Source organism: Hypanus sabinus, chromosome 15, assembly GCF_030144855.1.
Source record: "Hypanus sabinus isolate sHypSab1 chromosome 15, sHypSab1.hap1, whole genome shotgun sequence".
NCBI lineage: Eukaryota > Metazoa > Chordata > Chondrichthyes > Myliobatiformes > Dasyatidae > Hypanus > Hypanus sabinus.
In genome coordinates this window covers 21,712,426-21,733,804 of record NC_082720.1, presented here as the reverse complement: position 1 = coordinate 21,733,804, position 21,379 = coordinate 21,712,426, and the positions used below count along the sequence as shown (strand labels likewise).

The following is a 21,379-nucleotide window of genomic DNA, read 5'->3' as shown; positions in this document are numbered from 1 at the left end:
ACCAGTTTCCAACGGCAGCTTCTCCGGGCCTGCACACAGACACAAATGTCATTTGTCAGGAACACAACCTGTGGTCCTGCCCACCTGGGAGTGAACCATGCCTTTAAAGGAAGCTCCCTTACCGTGACTTGGTCAGCTGGCTGCGGGAGGACTGTCTTCTCTCCCTCTGGCTCTGATTCCTGTTTGCGCAATCCCTCAACACTTTAACTGGTTGCAATGGTCCTTCACATCTCCATATAATTTTACCAAATTGGCTTTTGTAAACTCTTTCTCTACATTTTGACTCTGAAGGGTTTGTGAACATTTGTAATCAGTGTTAAGGGTCGGCTGGGGCTCTCAGGTTTCTGGACCTGACTTTGTCTGATCTCAATAGGTGCCATCCTGGCATGAAAGCCTGGGTATTATTTCTCTCTCAAATATATCCATACTAATTTCCATTTTTTGGGAAGTGGAAATAAAACTAAAACATATACTCTACGATTTCCCACTTCTTTGCCACTGAACTCATGATGGCTTTTGTACTCCCTTTCATATAAACTCTGTTAACCTATATTTTCAAAATTATTCTTAAAACATTCAAACACAATCACAAACAAGCATACACGCATCCCTCTGGCATCCCCAACAGTCAGTAACCACCATTTACACTGGTGGCCCTATCTGACCAAACTATCCAATACTGTCCAATAGCTGGGCCTTTACACACACACCATTTTTATAGCTACCAGTTCGGCACCCTGCTGGATTCTTTAATACCTCGTGATTCTGTGGTCATTGACCTGAACAGATCTAAGCATGTGGTGCTACTCTTAAGAATATTCACTCCATTAGACCGCTGTACATATTTCCTGAAGACTGGTGCTCATTTTAATTGATCCATACTTACAGTTGAAGTCAAAAGTTTACATACACTTAGTTTGAAGTCATTAAATCTCATTGTTTAACCACTCCACAGATTTCATATTAGCAAACTAGTTTTGGCCATTAAGGCCATCTACTTTGTGCATGACATGAGTAATTTTTCCAACAATTGTTTACAGACAGATTATTTCACTTTTAATTGACTATATCACAATTCCAGTGGGTCAGAAGCTTACAAACAAATTCAAAAGAAATCAGCCAAGGCCTCAGAAAAAAAAATTGTGAACCTCCACAAGTCTGGTTCATCCTTGGGAACAATATACAAATGCCTGAAGGTACCACATTCATCTGTACAAACAAAAGTACACAACCATAAACATCATGGGACCATGCAGCCGTCATACCGCTCAGGAAGGAGATGTATTCTGTCTCCTAGAGATGAACGTATTTTGGTGTGAAAAGTGCAAATCAATCCCAGAACAACAGCATAGGACCTTGTGAAGATGCTGGAGGAAACAGGTAGACAAGTATCTATATCCACAGTAAAACGAGTCCTATATTGACATAACCTGAAAGGCTGCTCAACAAGGAAGAAGCCGCTGCTCCAAAACCGCCATTAAAAAAACCAGACTAGTTTGCAAGTTCTCATGGGGACAAAGATCTTACTTTTTGGAGAAACGTCCTCTGGTTTGATGAAACAAAAATTGAACTGTTTGACCATAATGACCATCATTATGTTTGGAGGAAAAAGGGTGAGGCTTGCAAGCTGCAGAACACCATCCCAACCGTGAAACATGGGGGTGGCAGCAACATGTGGAAGGAAAATTATGTGGATATATTGAAGCAATATCTTAAGACATCAGCTAGAAAGTTAAGCTCAGTTGCGAATGGGTCTTCCAAATGGACAATGACCCCAAGCATACCTCCAAAGTTGTGGCAAAATTGCTTAAGGACAACAAAGTCAAGGTATTGGAGTGACCATCACAAAGCCCTGACCTCAATCCAATAGAAAATTTGTGGGCAGAACTGAAAAAGTGTGTGCGAGCAAGGAGGCCTACAAACCTGACTCAGTTACACCAGTTCTGTCCGGAGGAATGGAACAAAATTCCAGCAACTTATTATGGGAAGGCTACCCAAAATGTTTGACCCAAGTTAAACAATTTAAAGGCAATGCTACCAAATACTAACAATGTGTATGTAAACTTCTAACCCACTGAGAATGTGATGAAAGAAACAAAAGCTGAAATAAATCATTCTCTCTATTAAGTCTACTGACATTTTACATTCTTAAAATAAAGTTGTGAACCTAACTGACCTAAGACAGTGAATGTTTTCTCGGATTAAATGTCAGGAACTGTGAAAAACTGAGTTTAAATGTATTTGGCTAAGGTGTATGTCTTCAACTGTACGTTATCCACCAGCGGTAATGCCCGATTTGTTGACTCAACTTTCAGCCACAACTCTCTTTGTAGTGTAGTCTCAATGTACACTGACAATCCTAGATTAATACAGCACAGAAACAGGCCCTTCTTCCAAATGGATGGAGTTTCAGACTGTCCTCCCATACTGCGCAGATCAGCTTTTTAATCTGTCCCTACTCATTTCTGAGGTTTCCAACTGCTTTAAGACCACTATCACCAAAGTGCTAATAAATAGCGTACCTTAATGACTACAGTCTGCTATTGTGATATTCATCATCATGAAGTGCTTACAGAGCCTGGTCATGGCTCACATCAACTCCAACATCCCAGACAACCTCAACCCATTGCAATTTGCCCACCATCAGATAATGGTGGATACAATCTCCCCAGTCCTATATTCATCTCTGGAATATTTGGATAACAAGGACATCCATGTCAAGCTCCAACTTACAGACTATTTTCAATTACCATAATTCCAAACAAACTCATGTCCAAATTCCTAGACCTATGAATAAACATCCCACTTTGCAAATGGATTTTTCACTTCCTGACCAACAAAGTGCAACCAGCAAGACATCCTCCACGAATATCATTAACTTCCGTGTCCCACAAGCCTTCATACTCAGTCCCTTACTTTTCTCCCCATACAATCACAACCAAGTTCTTCTCTAACTCCATTTACACATTTGCAGATGACATCACCATATCAGGCCAGTTCTCAAACGATTGGGAGATAGAAAGCAGATTAACATGGGGTGAAGACTACAATCTCTAAACTATCTCCAGCTTGTGATCCCTGTCTTGGAGGCCAAGTTCAAAACATCTTTCAAGAGGGTGAACTCTCACAAGGAATCAGGCCCAAAGGTGAACTTGGCAGGGTAGTGAAAATCTGTGTCAACCATCTGGCTAAGGTGCTCAAGTACATCTTCAACCTTTTGCTGCTAGTCAGAAGTTCCACCTGGTTCAAAAGGGCATCAATTATACCACTGCCCAAGAAGGGCAGGGTAAGCTTTCTCAATGACTACTGCCCAGAAGCACTTGCATCTACTGGGATGAAGCTCTTTGGGAGGTTGGTCATGATTCAACTCCTGCTTGAGCAAAAACTTGGATCTGCTGCAATTTGGTGTACTACCATAGCAGGTCTATTGGCCCTCCACTCGGCTTTAGAGCACCTAGAAAACAGTATAACGTATGAGGCTGCTGTTTATCAATTACAAATGAGTGTTCAACATCATCATTAACCAACAAACTTCCAAATCTGGGCCTTCATACCTTCCGCTGGCAACTTTTGAGGATGTAACTGCATCCCTGACATCTTCATCAGGAGACTACAGTCAGTATGAATTGGTAATAACATTTCCTCCTCGCTGACAATCAATACAGGTACACCTCAAAGTAAACATTATTAAATTACATATATGTCACCATATACAACCCTTAGATCGATTTACTTGTGAGCATTTATAGTAAGTACAAAGAAACAAAACAAGAAGCAAAATAATAATAAATAAACAATAAATATCGAGAACATAAGATGAAGAGTCCTTGAAAGTAAATCCATAGATTGTGGGAACAGTTCAGTTTTGGGGTGAATTAAATCATCCACTCTGGTTGAAGAGCCTGAAGGTTGAGGGGTAATAACTGTTCTTTAACCTTGTGGTGTGGGTCCTGAGCTTCTATTCCTCTTTCCTACTGGCTGCAAGAGAGCATGGTCTGGATAGTGGGTGGTCTCTGATGATGGATGCTGCATTCCTGCAACAGCGCTCCATGTAGTCCTTACAACTTTTTGGACCATTTGTATAGCCAGCACCTACATGTGCTGATGACATTATTTTCTTCCTTTCAGATGCCTGGCATGTAAAGTTTTTTTGTGTTTTTTTGGCGGTGCTGTTTCAGGATGGAATGTGGGGGAAAAGGAGGATTGAGGATTCTGACTAATGCTTTCATTATTTATGAGGAAACAGGAGTTTGAAAAAAAATTTGAAAAATATTAATGCCAATTTTTAACTGTTTGCCCCAAACATTTCTGCATTATCAAAGAATTACAAAGGCAGGTAATTATTGTCAAATTCACTTAGACCCACCTCTCCCACTTCTTATATCCTCTCCCCTCATGGAGTTCCCAGACTGAGTCAAAGCACAGCTTCCCATCATACAACAATTTAATTGTGCTGCAATACCTCAGAACTGGATTGCTGAAGCTGTTTGGAAGTTCTCTAGCTAAAATTGATCAGTTGTTGAAAACAATGTTAATAGCTGTTGAAGCTGTGACTTTGATTAATTATGAAGATTTCTTAGGCTCTAGCATTGTAACTTGACAGTGTCACCAAAAAATGGATTATCCTGACGGTTCTCTGAAGTGCCTTTTATTTCAGGATTTCCAAAGTACTTTACGTCTAGCAATTCATTTTTAAGTGCAATGATAGAAATGCATCAAACAATTAGTAGAAAATACCACAATAACTACATAACTATTTCAGTGATAATGCTTCTGGGCTAAATTGTGCATGATATCAGGAAGAGCTCTTGTCATTCTTTGAAAAACAGATCTGTTGGATCAGTTACATCCATCCAATGGGGCCTTGACTTTAATGGTTAGGTTATTGAAGATGCCAGCTGACACTATTGTATACTACTAAATTCATACATAAACCCTGGAATAGAAATTCAACCCACAACTTTAACTCAGATGCAACACTGCTAACAATGAATAGCAAGTGAGGCATTGATCATGTGGATAGCCAGAGGCTTTTTCCCCAGGGCTGAAATAGTTGCCACAAGAGGACACAGGTTTAAGGTGCTGGGGAGTAGGTACAGAGGAGATGTCCGGGTTACGAGTTTTTTTTTACTCAGAGAGTGGCGAGTGTGTGGAATGGCTGCCGGCAACGGTGGTGGAGGCGGATATGATAGGGTCTTTTAAGAGACTTGTGGATAGGTACATGGAGCTTAGAAAAATAGAGGGCTATGGGTAAGTCTAGTAATTTTAAGGTAGGGACATGTTCGGCACAACTTCGTGGGCCGAAGGGCCTGTATTGTGCTGTAGGTTTTCTATGTTTCTGTAAGTGCTATGATTGAAGATTTTGTATCCATGATATGGTACATCTTATAATGGATTACAAAAATTATGTCAAGCAATTTGCAGCTTGCACACCCTCAGGGGTAACTTAACTTTGAAGTAATGGTAATTTAAAAAATATATTATAAAAGGCTTTTTCATATGTAGAATACAAAAAATTTAGAGCATTGCTGACGGTTAAAGATTTCAAACAGAAGAACAGATATTCAGGATAAAAAAAAACAGACCAAGTCTTTGAAAGTGAAATTTGACATTTATTATATATGAGAAGAGTAAAGATACAAAATTGTCAAGGGTCACAGATTTTTCAACAAATCTCTTGAGGTCCAACTAATTATAGAGATGAAGCAAAGAAAACAAAAAGCAAGACTAAGTGTTTAAAAAGCTCAAATTACAGATACAATAGAATAAACTGAGTTCCCGGTTCCGTCCTTGCAGGAGATCTCTACACAATTCAGTTGTTTTCAATTACAATGACAATTAAAGCAGCTTCTCTTCTTCTGCCCAGTTTCAGCCAAATTCATTTTTTTAAAAAAGCAAATGCATACACAATAAAATATAGCATCAGAAGACAAACATTTTATGCCATTCTAAACATTTAACATTCAGTACACCTGTATTAACTTCTAGTCTTCTCCACATTTCCCCAATAAAGGTCATGCACTCTGGAAAAAATGTTCAAGTCTGGAAATGTATGAATATTGAATTTTGAGACATGTTTCAATTAGAAGGATTTCTGAGTTCAGGGTAGCCTTGCAGGTGCTACAAAGTGGACAAAATTTATTGACAAACAGGGTAAAAGAAAGTTTTGAACTGCAGCCTTGGTTTTCTCTACAACTAAATTGCCAAATTTAAGGTACAAACTCAAATCAATAAGACGATTAAAACATTAAAACTATTTTTGTTAAATGTAAAATTAAATCACGAATGCTGTTTTTTTACAAGATCCTTCACTGATCTATTTGCGTAAATGTAGTTACTAATGAATGCATTTTCACGTGTTGTTTCATCAGTTTGAAAAGATCACATTAATATTATTTACAATAATTAGTTCTATATGATATATTGATCAGTCACACCCAGACCAGAGTGGCCATTCAGAAATCAAACACAGCAATGAGACAGATATGGACACAATCAGATATTTCCAGAGTAGAATTTATGTTGCAATCATATGCACAGCATCTATATCAGCAATTTCCAAATTGGTTTGTGGGCTCAGTAACGTGCAATAGAAGAATCTGCATTTCAACTGCCATCAAATGGCTCCTCAAATATTCAAGGATCAGAGAAATGCGTGTTAGAGACACCCAGGACAAAAGTGTCAGAATTACGTTCATTAATTATGGTAGTGACAAAACTGCATTCCATTGTTGAGCATATTTGTAATAATTTATAATTACAAGTCAGAGATTGTCATCTCACCTAGGCTGCAATTCAAGGGCAACCAAATTAGTTACGTTGCAATCATCTGCAACAGCACTTCTATAGCGCTAGTTCACATATCATTCCCAACTCACCAACTTAACAGGTGAGATTTAAGAAACAAAACTGTGCAAGAGGTAGGGGTACAAGTTTCTCAGTTATTAAGAGACCGAGCCAATAAAGCATGACCACAGCACCACTTACTATTCTAAACCTAGTTCTCTTAGTCTGAAACCTTCAGTCACTTTAACGGACAAAATCTGAGAACAAAATACATTGCATTCTAGAGCTCAGAATTATTGACTGTTTCAATAAAAATGTCTTGCTTAAAATTATGCAGATCCAAACATGAACATAGGCAAACTGGCCTCCATTCTGAGTAACATTCACTGACCCAGAGATGAGCATGCCAACACTATTAGATGACATCTTCTTTAAATAACTCAAGGCCTTCTTCATTATCTTCTGCAGCAGTAAATTCATTAGGTTTCAAGCTAAAAGAAAGCACAAAGTAAACAGAGAAAAATAGCTTTTTGATCATTCTTGCAAAGTATTATCACACATTTCCTTTGAGGCAATAGACTAATCTAAGCTCTTGTCAAAACACTGCGCACGTCTAAATACAAATACTGTGGTCTTGTTAGAAAAGACCAAATTACGTATTTTGGGAACTTATCTTGTTATTGCATAATGGAATGCATACAAAACAACAGAACAGTTCTTATCCATATTATAGCGCACTTATGAAATTTTAAATATTATTACATTCATTTAAATATACTTGTATAGAGTAATATATATAAATATGTGAATATTAGAAGTTAATGAAAATCTCTTCAATCTACAAGACCATAAGACATAGGAGAACTCGGCTACTTGAACCATCAAATCTGCTCCTCCATTCCACGATAGTTGATTTATTATCTCTCCCAATCCCATGTTCTTGCCTTCTCCCCATAACTTGATACCCTTAATAATCAAGAACCTATCAACATTCACCTTAGATACAAGATCTTGGAGCAGAATTAGGCTATTTGACCCATGGAGTCTTCTATGTCACTCCATCATGGCTGATATATTACCCCTCAACCTAATTATCCTGCCTTTTCCCCATAACTTTTGACACCTTGGTCAAGAAGCTATCAACCTCTGCCTTAAATATACCCAATGACTTGGCCTTCCACAGCCATCCATGGCAAAGAATTCCACAAATTCACCACCCTCTGGCTAAAGAAAATTTTTCCTCTTCTCTGTTCTAAATGGACGTCCCTCTATTCTGAAGTTGTGCCCTCCAATCTGAGACTCTCCCACCATAAGAATTTTCCTCCCTAAATCCATTCTATCCAGAACTTTCAATATATCTCCCACCCCCAATTCCCCTAAACTCCAGCAAGTAGAAACCCAGAGTCATCACACACTCTCCAAATGATAACCCTTTCATTCCGCGTAAATCTCCTCTGGATCCTCTCCAATGTCAACATATCCTTTCTTAGAAAAGGAGTCCAAAACTTCTCTCAATACTTCAAATGTGGTCTGACTAATGCTTATAAAACCTCAGTATTACCATCCTTGTTTTTGTATTCTAATCCTTAATCCAGATTATATTAACTTTATTAAGGTAATAAATTCTTGATTGGCTCTTGATTAGTAAGGGCATTATAGTTTATGAGGGCAAGGAAGGAGAATGGTGTTTGAGGGGTGAAGTAAATCAGCCATGATCATGATCAAATGGCAGAGCAGACTTGATAGGCTGAATGGCCTAATTCTGCTCTTATGTCCTATTGATAAATTAGCATCCACATGTAAAATATTTAGACAGCAATATGCATTACCTCCACTACTCCCTATACAAAAAAAAAGTGAAATGAAAGTTAATTTTGTATCCGAAGAAAACTAAATAAAATTACTTCAACTATATTGGCAAGATGCTCAAAAGATGTTGGTAAACTTGCAGCTTTATATAAGGTAATGTCAAAATCTATCTGCATTAAAAAGCAGAAAAATTCCCTGGTTAAATACAACTTAAAAGAAATAAATTAACGCGCAAGGATCAAACCAATAGATTAGTGATAATAGGGGAACATATCATTTAATATAGACTGGAGGTGGGAAATGTAATAGAGAGGCAAAGGAAATCCTTCAGCAATTTGAGAAGGAGAAGGTAAAGACATGTATCAGTATTACAATGGGGTAAAGGGAAATACAGAGGCATGACAGGGGAACTGGCCAAAGTTGATTGGAAAAGAACACCGGCAGGGATGACGGCAGAGAAGCAATGGCTGGAATTTCTGGAAGCAATTCAGAAGGTGCAGGATACATACATCCCAAAGACAAACTAGTATTCTAAAGGCAAGATGACACAACTTCAGCTGACAAGAGAAGTCAAATCCAACATAAAAGTGCAAAGAGGGAGCATATGATAGAGCAAAATTAATAGGAAGTTTAAATAAAAACAACAGAAGGCAACTTAAAAAAAGTCATTAAGAAAGAAAAAATGGAATACGAAGATAGACCAGCCAATATTACAGATGATACCAAAACATTCTTTAGATGCATAAAGTGTAAAAGAGAGGCAAGAGTGGATATCGGACCACCGGAAAACAATGCTGGAGAGGTAGTAATGGGGGACAAAGAAATGGCAGACAAATGGAATAACTATTCCGCATCAGTCTTCACTGTAGAAGACACTAGCAGTATGCCGGAAGTTTGAGAGTGTCAGGGCAGAAAGTGTGAAGTTGCCATAAATAAGATGATTCATGGGAAACTTAAAGGTCTGAAGATAGGTAAATCACCTGGACCAGATAGTATACACATCAGGGTTCTGAAAGAGGTGGCTGAAGAGATTGTGGAGAAATTAATAGTGATCTTTCAAGAATCAATTGATTTTGGCATGGTTCAGGAAAACTGGAAAATTGCAAATGTCACTCCACTCTTCAAGGAGGGAGAGAGGCAGAAGAAAGGAAATAATAGGCCAGTTAGTCTGACAGTGGTTGGAAAGCTGTTGGAATCTACTGTTAAGGATGTGGTTTTGGGGCACTTGGAAGCACATGATAAAATAAGCTGTAGTCAGTATGGTTTCCTCGAGGGAAAATCTTGCCTGACAAATCTGCTGAAATTCAAGCAGGAGATGTGTACTTGGATTTTCAGAAGGCCTCTGACAAGGTGCCACACATGAGGCTGCTTAACAAGTTCAGAGCCCATGGTTTTACATGGATAAAGCAGAGGCTGATTGGCAGAAGCAAAGAGCGGGAATAAAGGGAGCCTTCTCTGGTTGGCTGACAATGTCTAGTGGTGTTCCACACGGGTCTGTGTTGGGATCGCTTTAAACATAATATGTAAGTGACTTGGATGACAGAATTAATAGTTTTGTGGTCAAGACTACAGAAGGACTTGGACAGATTAGGAGAATGGGCGAAGAAGTGGCAGATGGAATACAGGGTTGGGAAGTGTATGGTCATGCACTTTGGTAGAAATGAAAGTGTTAACTATTTTCTAAACAGAGACAAATTTCAAAACTCTGAGGTGCAAAGAGAGTCCTTGTGCAGGATTCCCTAAAGGTTAATTTGCAGGTTGAGTGGGTGGCGAAGGCAGCAAATGCGATGTTAACATTCATTTCAAGAAGACTAGAATAGAAAAGCAAGGATGTAATGTTGAAGGATTACAAAGCACGGGTGAGGCTTCACTTGGAGTATTGTGTACAGTTTTGGGCCCCTTATCTAAGATGTCTTGACGTTGAATAGACTTCAAAAGAGGTTATTGAAAACGATTCCGGGATTGAAAGACATGTCTTATGAATGAGTGTTTGATGACTCTGGGCCTGTACTCACTGGAATTTAGAAGAATGAGGGTGACCTCATTGAAACCTATTGATTGGTGAAAGGCCTTGATAGTGTGGCTGTGGAGAGGATGTTTACAGCCTCGGAATAGAAGGGCATCCTTTGAGAATGGAGATAAGGAGGAATGTCTTTAGCCAGAGTGCTGAATCTGTGGAATTCGGCGGCAATGGAGGACAAGTCATTGCTTATATTTAAGGCAGAGTTTGATACAGATTCTTGATTCCTCAGGGCATTAAGGGATACAGGGAGAAGGCAGGAGATTGGGGCTGAGAGGGAAAGTAGATAAACCACGAAGAAATGGCAGAGCAGGCTTGATGGGCCAAATAGCCTAATTCTGCTCTAATGGTCTTAAGTGTGTACAAGAGATCTTGCTTGCTCTTTCTAGTAAAAGATAATAAATTAAATGATGCATATATTTAGTGGGGTTAGATTTGGAAAAATTGAACACAACCAGCATTCGGTGTAGAAATGTTCAGGTGCATTCAAAGATAAACAAACTCAGAGGACCAGTTTCATAAAGTTAAAAGGTAATCTGGAGAAGGTGGCTTGGAAACAAAATCCATCAGCAAAAGTAGTACATGAACAATAAAGATACTGCAAAGGTGAGACACTTTAATTCAGACAGGCATCTAAATGAGGGGGGAAAGGGCATACAAAACTCGCACTCCCTGGAAGACCAAAGGAATGAAGAGTGCCAGCTCCATAAATCAATTGAGTATGCAGCTGGATACAAAAAAAAACAAATGAAAATTAAACAAGAAAGCAGTGAATCATGGAAAAAAATAGCAAACTTAGTAAGGAAAATAAAATGGAACAAAAGTGAAAAGGGCAACAAAGATATGATTAACTAAAGACCATTAAAAAATTTTTCTCAGGATAGCTCCCATCTAAAATTCTAAAGTTAGTACTTTGCCTCAGGTTTATTAGATAAGAGGATTTGGCTAACCATACACTGAAAGAGGATAATTCATAAATACCACAGAATTAAATTAATAAGACATTTATAAGTTCTTCATGACAAGAGGGAAAATTGAAAAGACAGTTAAAACAGCATTTGGTACCTTTTGGCACCGAGTACAAAGTGTCATAATTAAACTAAAGCAACACACACACAACATGCTCGTGGAACACAGCAGGCCAGGCAGCATCTATAGGAAGAAGCACTGTCGACGTTTTGGGCCGAGACCCTTCGTCAGGACTAACTGAAAGGAAAGATAGTAAGAGATTTGAAAGTAGGAGGGTGAGGGGGAAATACGAAATAATAGGAGAAGACTGGAGGGGGTGGGGTTAAGCTGAGAGCTGGAAAGGTGAAATGTGAGTACCTGGGATCCACAGAAGGTTCAAATTGAGAAGCTCGAAAATGAATCCTGAAGCCAACTGGAGTCAGTTGGCGGCGGAGACACGTTCCAAGGAAGGATATATGGCTGTAATAGTGGGTCTGGGTCAAAATATGATCGAAAAGTTGAAGGGCTGAAGAAATTATCCCAGGTATTCACATTTCACCTTTCCAGCGCTCAGCTTCACCCCACCCCCTCCGGTCTTCTCCTATCATTTCGCATTTCCCCCTCCCCCTCCTACTTTCAAATCTCTTACTATCTTTCCTTTCAGTTAGTCCTGACGAAGGGTCTCGGCCCAAAACATCGACAGTGCTTCTTCCTATAGATGCTGCCTGGCCTGCTGCGTTCCACCAGCACTTTGTGTGTGTTTGCTTGAATTTCCAGCATCTGCAGATTTCCTCGTGTTTGATAATTAAACTAAAGCTTTGTTTGAAGAATTAAAAGCCAATGTGTAATACACTGTAGCTGCAAGACACCAGAAGCAAAGACAAATACTTCAGTAACAGAGGCACAAGAGACTGCAGACAATGTTGTCAAAACAAACTAATGAAAGAACTCAGGGTTTCAAGGCAGCATCCATGAAATGTAGAGGGATAGTTGACATTTTGGGTCAAGACCCTGCATTGTGGAATTGACTGTAGCACGAAGAAAACAAGTGTAAACAGGTGAGTGGGAGGGGTAAGGCAGAGACTAGCAAAGTGACAGGGAGATGAGCACATGGAGGAGATGAAGGCGGTGGAGTCTCAACCAAACTTGCTAACTTTCCTTTTCTCTCCCCATCTGCTGCGTGACCCAGAGTTCCTAAAGCATCTTATATTTTTTTAAAAAAACACTTTAAGAACATTTGTCTTGCCTCCCAGAAAGAAAAGGACTATTTTGATAACAATAGCTCTTCTATTAGGCAATTAATTGTAAAAGCTAAGCATCCTGGATAGAAATCTTCACCTTACTAAGTAAAAACAGCTTTAAGGCATCTGAAGTCCAAGGTCCAATCAGATCAGATGTGATCTGATCAGGATTAGATCAGAAGGATCAGATGTGGGATGAAAAGAAACAGGAAATTCAACAACTCATTGACAGCCAGAACATGCATGGCCCCACCCCACTCAGTCCCAAGAGCAGAGGTAAACTCATTAGGGTATTAATTTCAATTGCTCTGTGAAGACATTGTTGGTGATGTCCGCGATGTCTAAAGGGAAACCTTGCTTAACAAATCTGTTGGCATTCTTTGAGGAAATAACAGGTAGGATAGACAAAGACAAGTCAATGGATGTTGTGTACTTGGATTTTCAGAAGTCATTTGACAAGGTGCCATACATGAGTCTGCTAAACAAGGTAAGAGCCCATGGTATTACAGGTAAGATACCTGCATGGATAGAAGATCAACTGACTGGCAGGAGACAAAGAGTGGGGGGGGGGGGGGGGTCTTCTCTGGTTGACTGTCAGTGACTTGTGGTGTTCTACAGGGGTTGGTGTTGGGACCACTTCTGTTAATACTATATATATTCAATGATCTGGCTGACAGAAGTGATGGCTTAGTGGCCACGTTTTGTGGACAATATAAAGATAAGTGGAGGGGCAGATAGTGGTGAGGAAGCAGCGAGTCTGCAAAAGCAGTTATGCAGGTTAGGAGAATGGGCAAAGAAGAAGCAGATGGAATACACTGAACATTGAAAGGCCTACATAGAGTAGACATGGAAAGGATATTTTCATTAGTCTGAGGATCTAGGACCAGATGGCACAGCTTCAGAATAAAAGGACATCCCTTTAGAATGGAGGAATTTCTTTAGCCAGAAGGTGGTGAGTCAATGGAATTCATTACCAAAAATGTATGTGGAAGCCAAGTCATTGGGCATATTTACAGAAGAGGTTGATAACTTCTTGATTAGAAAGGGCATCAAAGGTTAAAGAACAAAGAACTATATAGCACAGTACAGGCCATTCGGCCCAGTGTTATGCTGACCCTTAAACCCTGCCTCCTACATAACCCCCATCTTAATTTCCTCCATATACCTGTCTGGTTGTCTCTTAAATTTCACTAGTGTATCTGCCTCCACCACTGACTCAGGCAGTGCATTCCACACACCAACCATTCTCTTGAGTAAAAAACCTTCCTCTAATATCCCCCTTGAACTTTCCTCCCCTTACCTTAAAGCCATGTTCTCTTGTATTGAGCAGTGGTGCTCTGGGGAAGAGGCGCTGGCTATCCACTCTATCTATTCCTCTTAATATCTTGTATACCTCTATCATGTCTCCTCTCATCCTCTTCCTCTCCAGACAGTTAAAGCCCCAGCTCCCTTAAACTCTGATCATAACGCATACTCTCAAAACCAGGCAGCATCCTGGTAAATCTCCTCTGTACCCTTTCCAATGCTTCCATATCCTTCCTATAGTGAGGCGACCAGAACTGGACACAGTACTCCAAGTGTGGCCTTACCAGAGTTTTATAGAGCTGCATCATTACCCGGCAACTCTTAAACTCTATCCCTCGACTTATGAACGCTAACACTCTATAAGCTTTCTTAACTACCCTATCTACCTGTGAGGCAACTTACAGGGATCTGTGGGTATGTACCCCCAGATCCCTCTGCTCTTCCATACTCCCAAGTATCCTGCCATTTACTTTGTACTCTGCCTTGGAGTATGTCCTTCCAAAGTATACTACCTCACACTTCTCCAGGTTGAACTCCATCTGCCACTTCTCAGCCCATTTCTGCATCCTATGAATGTCTCTCTGCAATCTTCGACAATCCTCAACACTACCCACAACACCACCAACCTCTGTGTTGTCTGCAAACTTGCCAACCCACCCTTCTACCCCAACATCCAGGTTGTTAATAAAAATCACAAAAAGTAGAGGTCCCAGAAGACCCTTGTGGGACACCACTAGTCACAGCACTCCAATCTGAATGTACTCCCTCCACCACGACCCTCTGCTTTCTGCAGGCAAGCCAATTCTGAATCCACCTGGCCAAACTTCCCTGGATCCCATGCCTTCTGACTTTCTGAATAAGCCTACCGTGTGGTACCTTATAAGCAGAATGCAGGAGAATAGGGTTAAGTAAGATAAATCAGCCATGATGTGCCTAATGATCTAATTCTGCTATCGTCTTATGATATAATCATCTGAGTGTTTCAGTATTCTATTATTAGCAATTTCCATGCTCTGTTCTCTGAGTTCCAACACCCCTACCCACTGTTTTCATTCACATACCTCTACTGAGATCAGCTGTAATTATCAACATAATACTCAGCCAGCATCTATGCTGTCTAATCATTTATTTTTCTTGGCTTCACCTTATCACAGACATTTTGTTGTTCACCATACACATGCCATCACCATTGCTGTGTCATTTTAAATGCTAATTTCCTACTTGAGAAGGAACATTAACACACTTTACCTTCATAGACGCTGCCTAACCTGCTAACTAGTTTCATCATTTCTGTTTCTATTTTGGATTTCATACATAAAATTTGTTTTTATTTCATCTTACACAGAAACATAGAAAACTTACAGCACAATACAGGCCCTTTGAAGTTGTGCCAAACATGTCCCTACCTCAGAAATTACTAGGTTATTTTTCTAAGTTCCACGTACCTATCTAAAAGTCTATTAAAAGACCCTATTGTATCTGCCTCCACCACAGTTGCCGGCAGCCCATTCCACGCACTCACCATTCTGAGTAAAAAACTTACCCAACATCTCTTCTGTACCTTCTCCCCAGCACCTTAAACCTGTGTCCTCTTGTGGCAACCATTTCAGCCCTGGGAAAAAGACTCTGACTATCCACATGATCAATGCCTCTCATCATCTTATACACCACTATCAGGTCACTTCTCATTCTCCGTCACTCCAAGGAGAAAAGGCCGAGTTCACTCAACCTGCTTTCATAAGGCATGCTCCCCAATCCAGGCAACATCCTTGCAAATCGCTTCTGCACCCTTTCTGTGGTTTCCACATCCTTCCTGTAACGAGGCAACCAGAATGGAGCACAGTACTCCAAGTGGGGTCTGACCAGGGTCCTATATAGCTGCAACATTAACATTCGGTTCCTAAATTCAATTCCACAATTAATGAAGGCCAATACACCGTATACCTTCTTAACCACAGAGTCAACCTGCGCAGCTGCAGCTGCTTTGAGCACCCTGTGGACTTGGACCCCAAGATCCCTCTGGTCCTCCACACTGCCAAGAGTCTTATCATTAATACTATATTCTGCCATCATATTTGACCTACCAAAATGAACTACTTCACACTAATCTGGGTTGAACTCCATCTGCCACTCTCAGCCCAGTTTTGCATCCTATTAATGTCCCACTGTAACCTCTGACAGCCCTCCACACTATCCACAACACCTCCAACTTTTGTGTCATCAGCAAACTTACTAACCCATCCCTCCACTTCCTCGTCATTTATAAAAATCATGAAGGGTCCCAGAAGAGATCCCTGAGGCACACCACTGGTCACTGACCTCCATGCAGAACATGACCCTTCTCCAACCACTCTTTGCCTTCTGTGGGCAAACCAGTTCTGGATCCACTAAGCAATGTCCCCTTGGATCCCATGCCTCATTACTTTCTCAATAAGCCTCGCATTATCTTAATTCTCTTAAGTGAAGCACACCAATATACAATTAAGTTTTCTATTACTGGTTTTAGACCGCACAACCATGAGACATAGGAGCAGAATTAGGCCATTTGCCCATCAAGACTGCCCTGCCATTTAAACATGCCTCATTTATTTTTCCTTTCCCATTCTCCTGCCTTCTCCCTGTAACCGTTGACACCCTGACTAATCAAGAACCAACAAACCTCAGCTTTAAGTATACCCGATAACTTTGCCACAAATTCTACAGATTCAACACCCTCTGGCTAAAGAAATTCCTCATCTTTCTAAATGACTGGCCTCCTATTCTGAGGCTATGCCCCCTGTTCCTAGACTCTCCAGTTCCACACTTATCCAAGCCTTTTAACATTTATAGATTTCAATAAGATCCCTCTTATAGTTCTAAACTTCAGAGAATACGAGCTCAGAACCATCAAATGCATCTCATAAGTAATCCTCTCATTTCAGAGATTATTCTTGTAAACCACCTCTGGCCAGACTCCAATGCCACCTGCAAGTTAACCTTTAGGGTATCCAGTACGACGACGCCCAGTCACTTTGTATCTCCCATTTATAAATTTGCTCGTTGTTGAGAAAAATCTACACTGTTATTCCTTCAAAGTGCACAGCCATACTATTCTCTTCACATACCACAAGCTCTTACCTTGTTTAGCAGTCTCATGTGCTGCACCTTGTCAAAGGCCTTCTGAAATTCTAAGTAAATAACATCCATGGACTCTCCTTTGTCTATTCTGCCTGTTATTTCCTCAAAGAATTCCAACAAATTTGTTAGGCAGGATTACCCCCTAAAGAAACAATGCTGACTTTAGCCTATTTTATCATGTGCCTCCAAGTACCCCTAAACCTCATCCTTAATATTGCACTCAAACATCTTGCCAACCACTTAACTCAGGCTAACTGGCCTATAATTTACTGCCTTTTTAAGAAAAAAGGGAGGCAAGAGTGACATTTACAATTTTCCAATCCTCTGAAACCAGTGATTCTGGAAAGATCACTATTAATGCCTTCATTATCTTTCATAACCCTGGGATGTAGTTCATTAGGTCCAGGTGACTTATCTACCTTCAGCCATTTTAGTTTCCCAAGTAGCTTCTCCTTTGGTAAGAGTAACTACATCCACTTCTGCCCCCAACATTCAAAGTTCTGGCGTGCTACTGGTATCTTCCACAATGAAGAACAACACAAAACACTTATTCAGTTCTTCCGCCACTTCTGTTTCCTATTACTACCTCCTCAGTGCCATTTTTTTGCAGTTCAATGACCAGTCTTGCTTCCCTTTTATTCTTTACATATCAGAAAAAAACTTTTGGTTTCCTTTTATATTATTGGCTAGTTTACCATCATATTTCATCTTCTCTATCCTTATTGCTTTTTTTTGAACCATAAGAGATAGGAGCAGAATTAGATCATTCGGTCCTTGGAGTCTCTTCTGCCATTTCATCATGCCTGATGCATTTTCCCTCTCAACCCCATTCTCCCACCTTTTCCTGCACTCTTTCTCATCCTAATCAAGAATTTATCAACCTTGGCCTTAAATACACCCAATGACGTGTCCACCACAGATGACTGAAGTAATGAATACCATAGATTCACCACCCTCTGGCTAAAGAAATTCCTCTTCATCTCTGTTCTAAATACTTGTTCCTCTAGTCTGAGCTGTGCCCTCTGATCCTACATTCCCCAATATAAGGAACATGCTTTTCACATCCATTCTACCTATGGCTTTCAACATCCAATAGGTTTCAATGAGATCCCCCTCATTCTTCTCATTTCCAGTATGTACAGGCCCAGAGCCATCAAAAGCTCTTCATACAGTAACAAATTACTGAATCATTCTCATGAACCTTCTCTGAACCCTCTTCAATATCAATCTATCCTTTTTTTAAGATTAGGGGGCCTGAAACCACTCACAATACTCCAAGTGAGGCCCCACAAATGCCTTATAAAGCTTCAGCATTACATCCCAGTCCTCTCAAAATGAATGCCAACATTGCATATGCCTTCCTCACCATCAATTCAGGCTGCAAATTAACCTTTAGGGAGCCCTGCACAAGGACTCCCAAGTCCTTTTGCACCTGGGATTTTTGAATTTTCTACCCATTTAGAAATTAGACTATGCTTTTGTTCCTTCTACCAAAGTGTAGCATACATTTCCCTGCAGTGTAATCCATCTGCCACTTCTTTGCACATTCTTTTAATCCAAGTCCTTCTTGTAGCCTCCCTACTTCCTCAATACCACTTGCCCCTCCATCTATCTTTGTATTATCTGCAAACTTGGCTACAAAGGCATCAATTCTGTCATCCAAATCACTGACATATAACGATAAAAACAGTCCCAACACTGATTGCTACAAAATGTCATTAGTCACTGGCAGCCAAGCATAAAAGGCTCCCTTTATTCCCACTCTGCTTCTTGCCAATCAACAAATGCACTATCCATGCTAGTATCTTTCCTGTAATATAATGGGCTCTTACCTTGTTCAGCAGACTCATGTGCAACACCTTGTCAGTGACCCTCAGAAAATCCAAGTACACAATATCCATCAACTCTTTGACTGTCCTGTTCGTCATTTCTTCAAATAATTCTAACAGATTTATCAGGCAAGATCTTCCTTTAAGGAAACCATGCTGACTTTGGCCTATTTTATCATATCCCAAGTACCCCAAGACCAAATCCTTAACAATCGACTCTAACATCTCCCCAGTCACTGAGGAGAGGCTAACTGGCCTACAATTTCTTTTCTTTTGCCTCCCCCCCCTCATGAAGAACAGAATACCATTTGCAACTTTCCAGTCCTCTGGAACCATGCCAGAACCGAATGACTCTTGAAAGATCATTATCTATGCCTCCACAATCTCCCCAGCCACCTCTTCCAGAACCCTGGTATGTACTCCGTCTGGTCCAGGTGCCTTATCCACTTTTAGACTTTTCAGCTTCCAAAGCACCTTCTCTATAGTGAAAGCAATTGTACTCACTTCTGCTCCCTGACACACTCAAACTTCCGGCATACTGCAGGTGTCTTCCACAGTGAAGACTGATGCAAAATACTTATTAAATTCATCTGCCATTTCCTTATCCCCATTACTACCAACATCATTTTCCAACAGTCTGCTGTCTACTCTCGCTTTTTACTCTTTATAGAAAATACTTTCAGTATTCTTTTGATATAATTGGCTAGCTTACCTTCATATTTCACCTTTTCCTCCTCCTAATGGCTTTTTTTCAGTTGCTTTCTGATGATTTTAAAAGCTGGCCAATCCTCTAACCTCCCACAAATTTTTGCTCTACTATATGCTCCCTCTTGTACTTTTATGTTGTTTTTGATTTCTCTTATCAGCCACGGTTGTGTCATCCTGCCCTTAGAATTCTTTTTTCGGAGGTATCTATCCTATGTCTTCCAAATTGCTGCCAGAAACAGATGTATTTTGTCTTACCTTTTTCCTTTCACCTCCCTGAGCTCTTGTCATATACATGGGCCCCTCCCACAAATTATGAATCCCTGTCCCTCAGTTCTCCCTAATTTTTGCTATATTGTATACCATTGCTTCTGCTTTTATGCTGTCTTTGACTGCTCTTGTCACAGTTGCCTCATCTTTCCTATAGAAAGCTTTTTCTTTTTTGTGATGAATTATGAATTATTTGCAGGAACTCCAGCCATTGCTGCTCTACTGTCATCCCTGGTGGTGTCACGTTCCAATCAATTTTGGCCAGCTCCTCTGTCATGCCTCTGTAGTTCTTTCTCTTTACTCCACTGTAGCAATCCATCTGATTTTAGCTTCTACCTCCTAGTCAAAGGTTTTGAGTTTTACTTGATCTGATAAACCATTACAGTAAACTGACAAAAAACAAAGTTGTAACAAAAGTAATTGAAACAGTAAGCAGGGCACTCTGTGATCCTCGGTACTTCATGCAGTATGACATTTAGAAACAAATATATTAACCACTAGTCTATCCAAATCATATAGAAGGATGATACTAGTTTACTTTCAAGAACCAATTCTTGCTTCATTATAACAAAAGAATAGCGTAAATTTAGAAAACCTTCTCAGATAACCAGGGAGACTACCTGCATTTTCATCTCATCTCCATGTCTAATAAAAATAAAATTAGTAGATCATGGTCAGATCATGAAGCTGAAGTACATATCTTTTGATAGGAACTAATTAAAATGGCCCATTTTTAAAGTTTTAGTAAAAGAAAGAAAGCCACCTGCCTTCCCAACAGTATAGTATTACATTTTAGGAAATATCCTAGATATTCATAGTACAACATATTTCACTACTGGCACAGATCAACATGAAAAATAAAAGTAAAGATGATTTTTCAGCAGTCAGTTAAAAACCAACCTTTAGTGAGGATTACGATTTGGCTCTTATAAGGTTGAACTCAAGTGTAACAATGGCAAGTTAGGAAACTGATTCGTAAACTAGTATCAAAACAAAATTCAATGAAAACATTCTAATGATCATTAAACACTTCACAGGTTCACACTGTAATGCCACCTTAACCTGTCTGGCCTACATGTACAGAGCTGGAAGTCTAACCGCCTTCCATCAATCATTCCAGAATCTGCTTTAATTCCAACTTAGAATGTTCATATTATCATTGTGTCAATGGGGTTCCTGGCATTGTAATCTAAGAGCTTTAAACTAGTACTTAATTATGTAATCATTGCTAAGTAAAAAGAATCCACAGCAAACTTTTGGCCTGTCCCCGCATTTTGGATTATTTCAATAAATTTAGGGCTCTTTCAATACTTCAGCTTAATGAGGAAATCATAAGGCTTCAAAGAGGA

At 39.9% G+C, this 21,379-nt stretch overlaps 1 protein-coding gene across 2 annotated transcripts in view; it reads right to left on the bottom strand.

Annotated features, from left to right (window-relative positions):
* Nucleotides 1-5,591: 5,591 nt before the first annotated feature.
* The window catches only part of LOC132405361 (zinc finger matrin-type protein 4-like), a 36,132-nt gene continuing 20,344 nt past the window's right edge, over nucleotides 5,592-21,379 (bottom strand). For both annotated transcript variants that reach the window (XM_059990110.1, XM_059990111.1), the window contains one exon: nucleotides 5,592-7,277. In XM_059990110.1, the coding sequence (XP_059846093.1) occupies nucleotides 7,202-7,277 (76 nt within the window). In that variant the 3' untranslated portion in view covers nucleotides 5,592-7,201. The remainder of the gene's footprint in view (nucleotides 7,278-21,379) is intronic.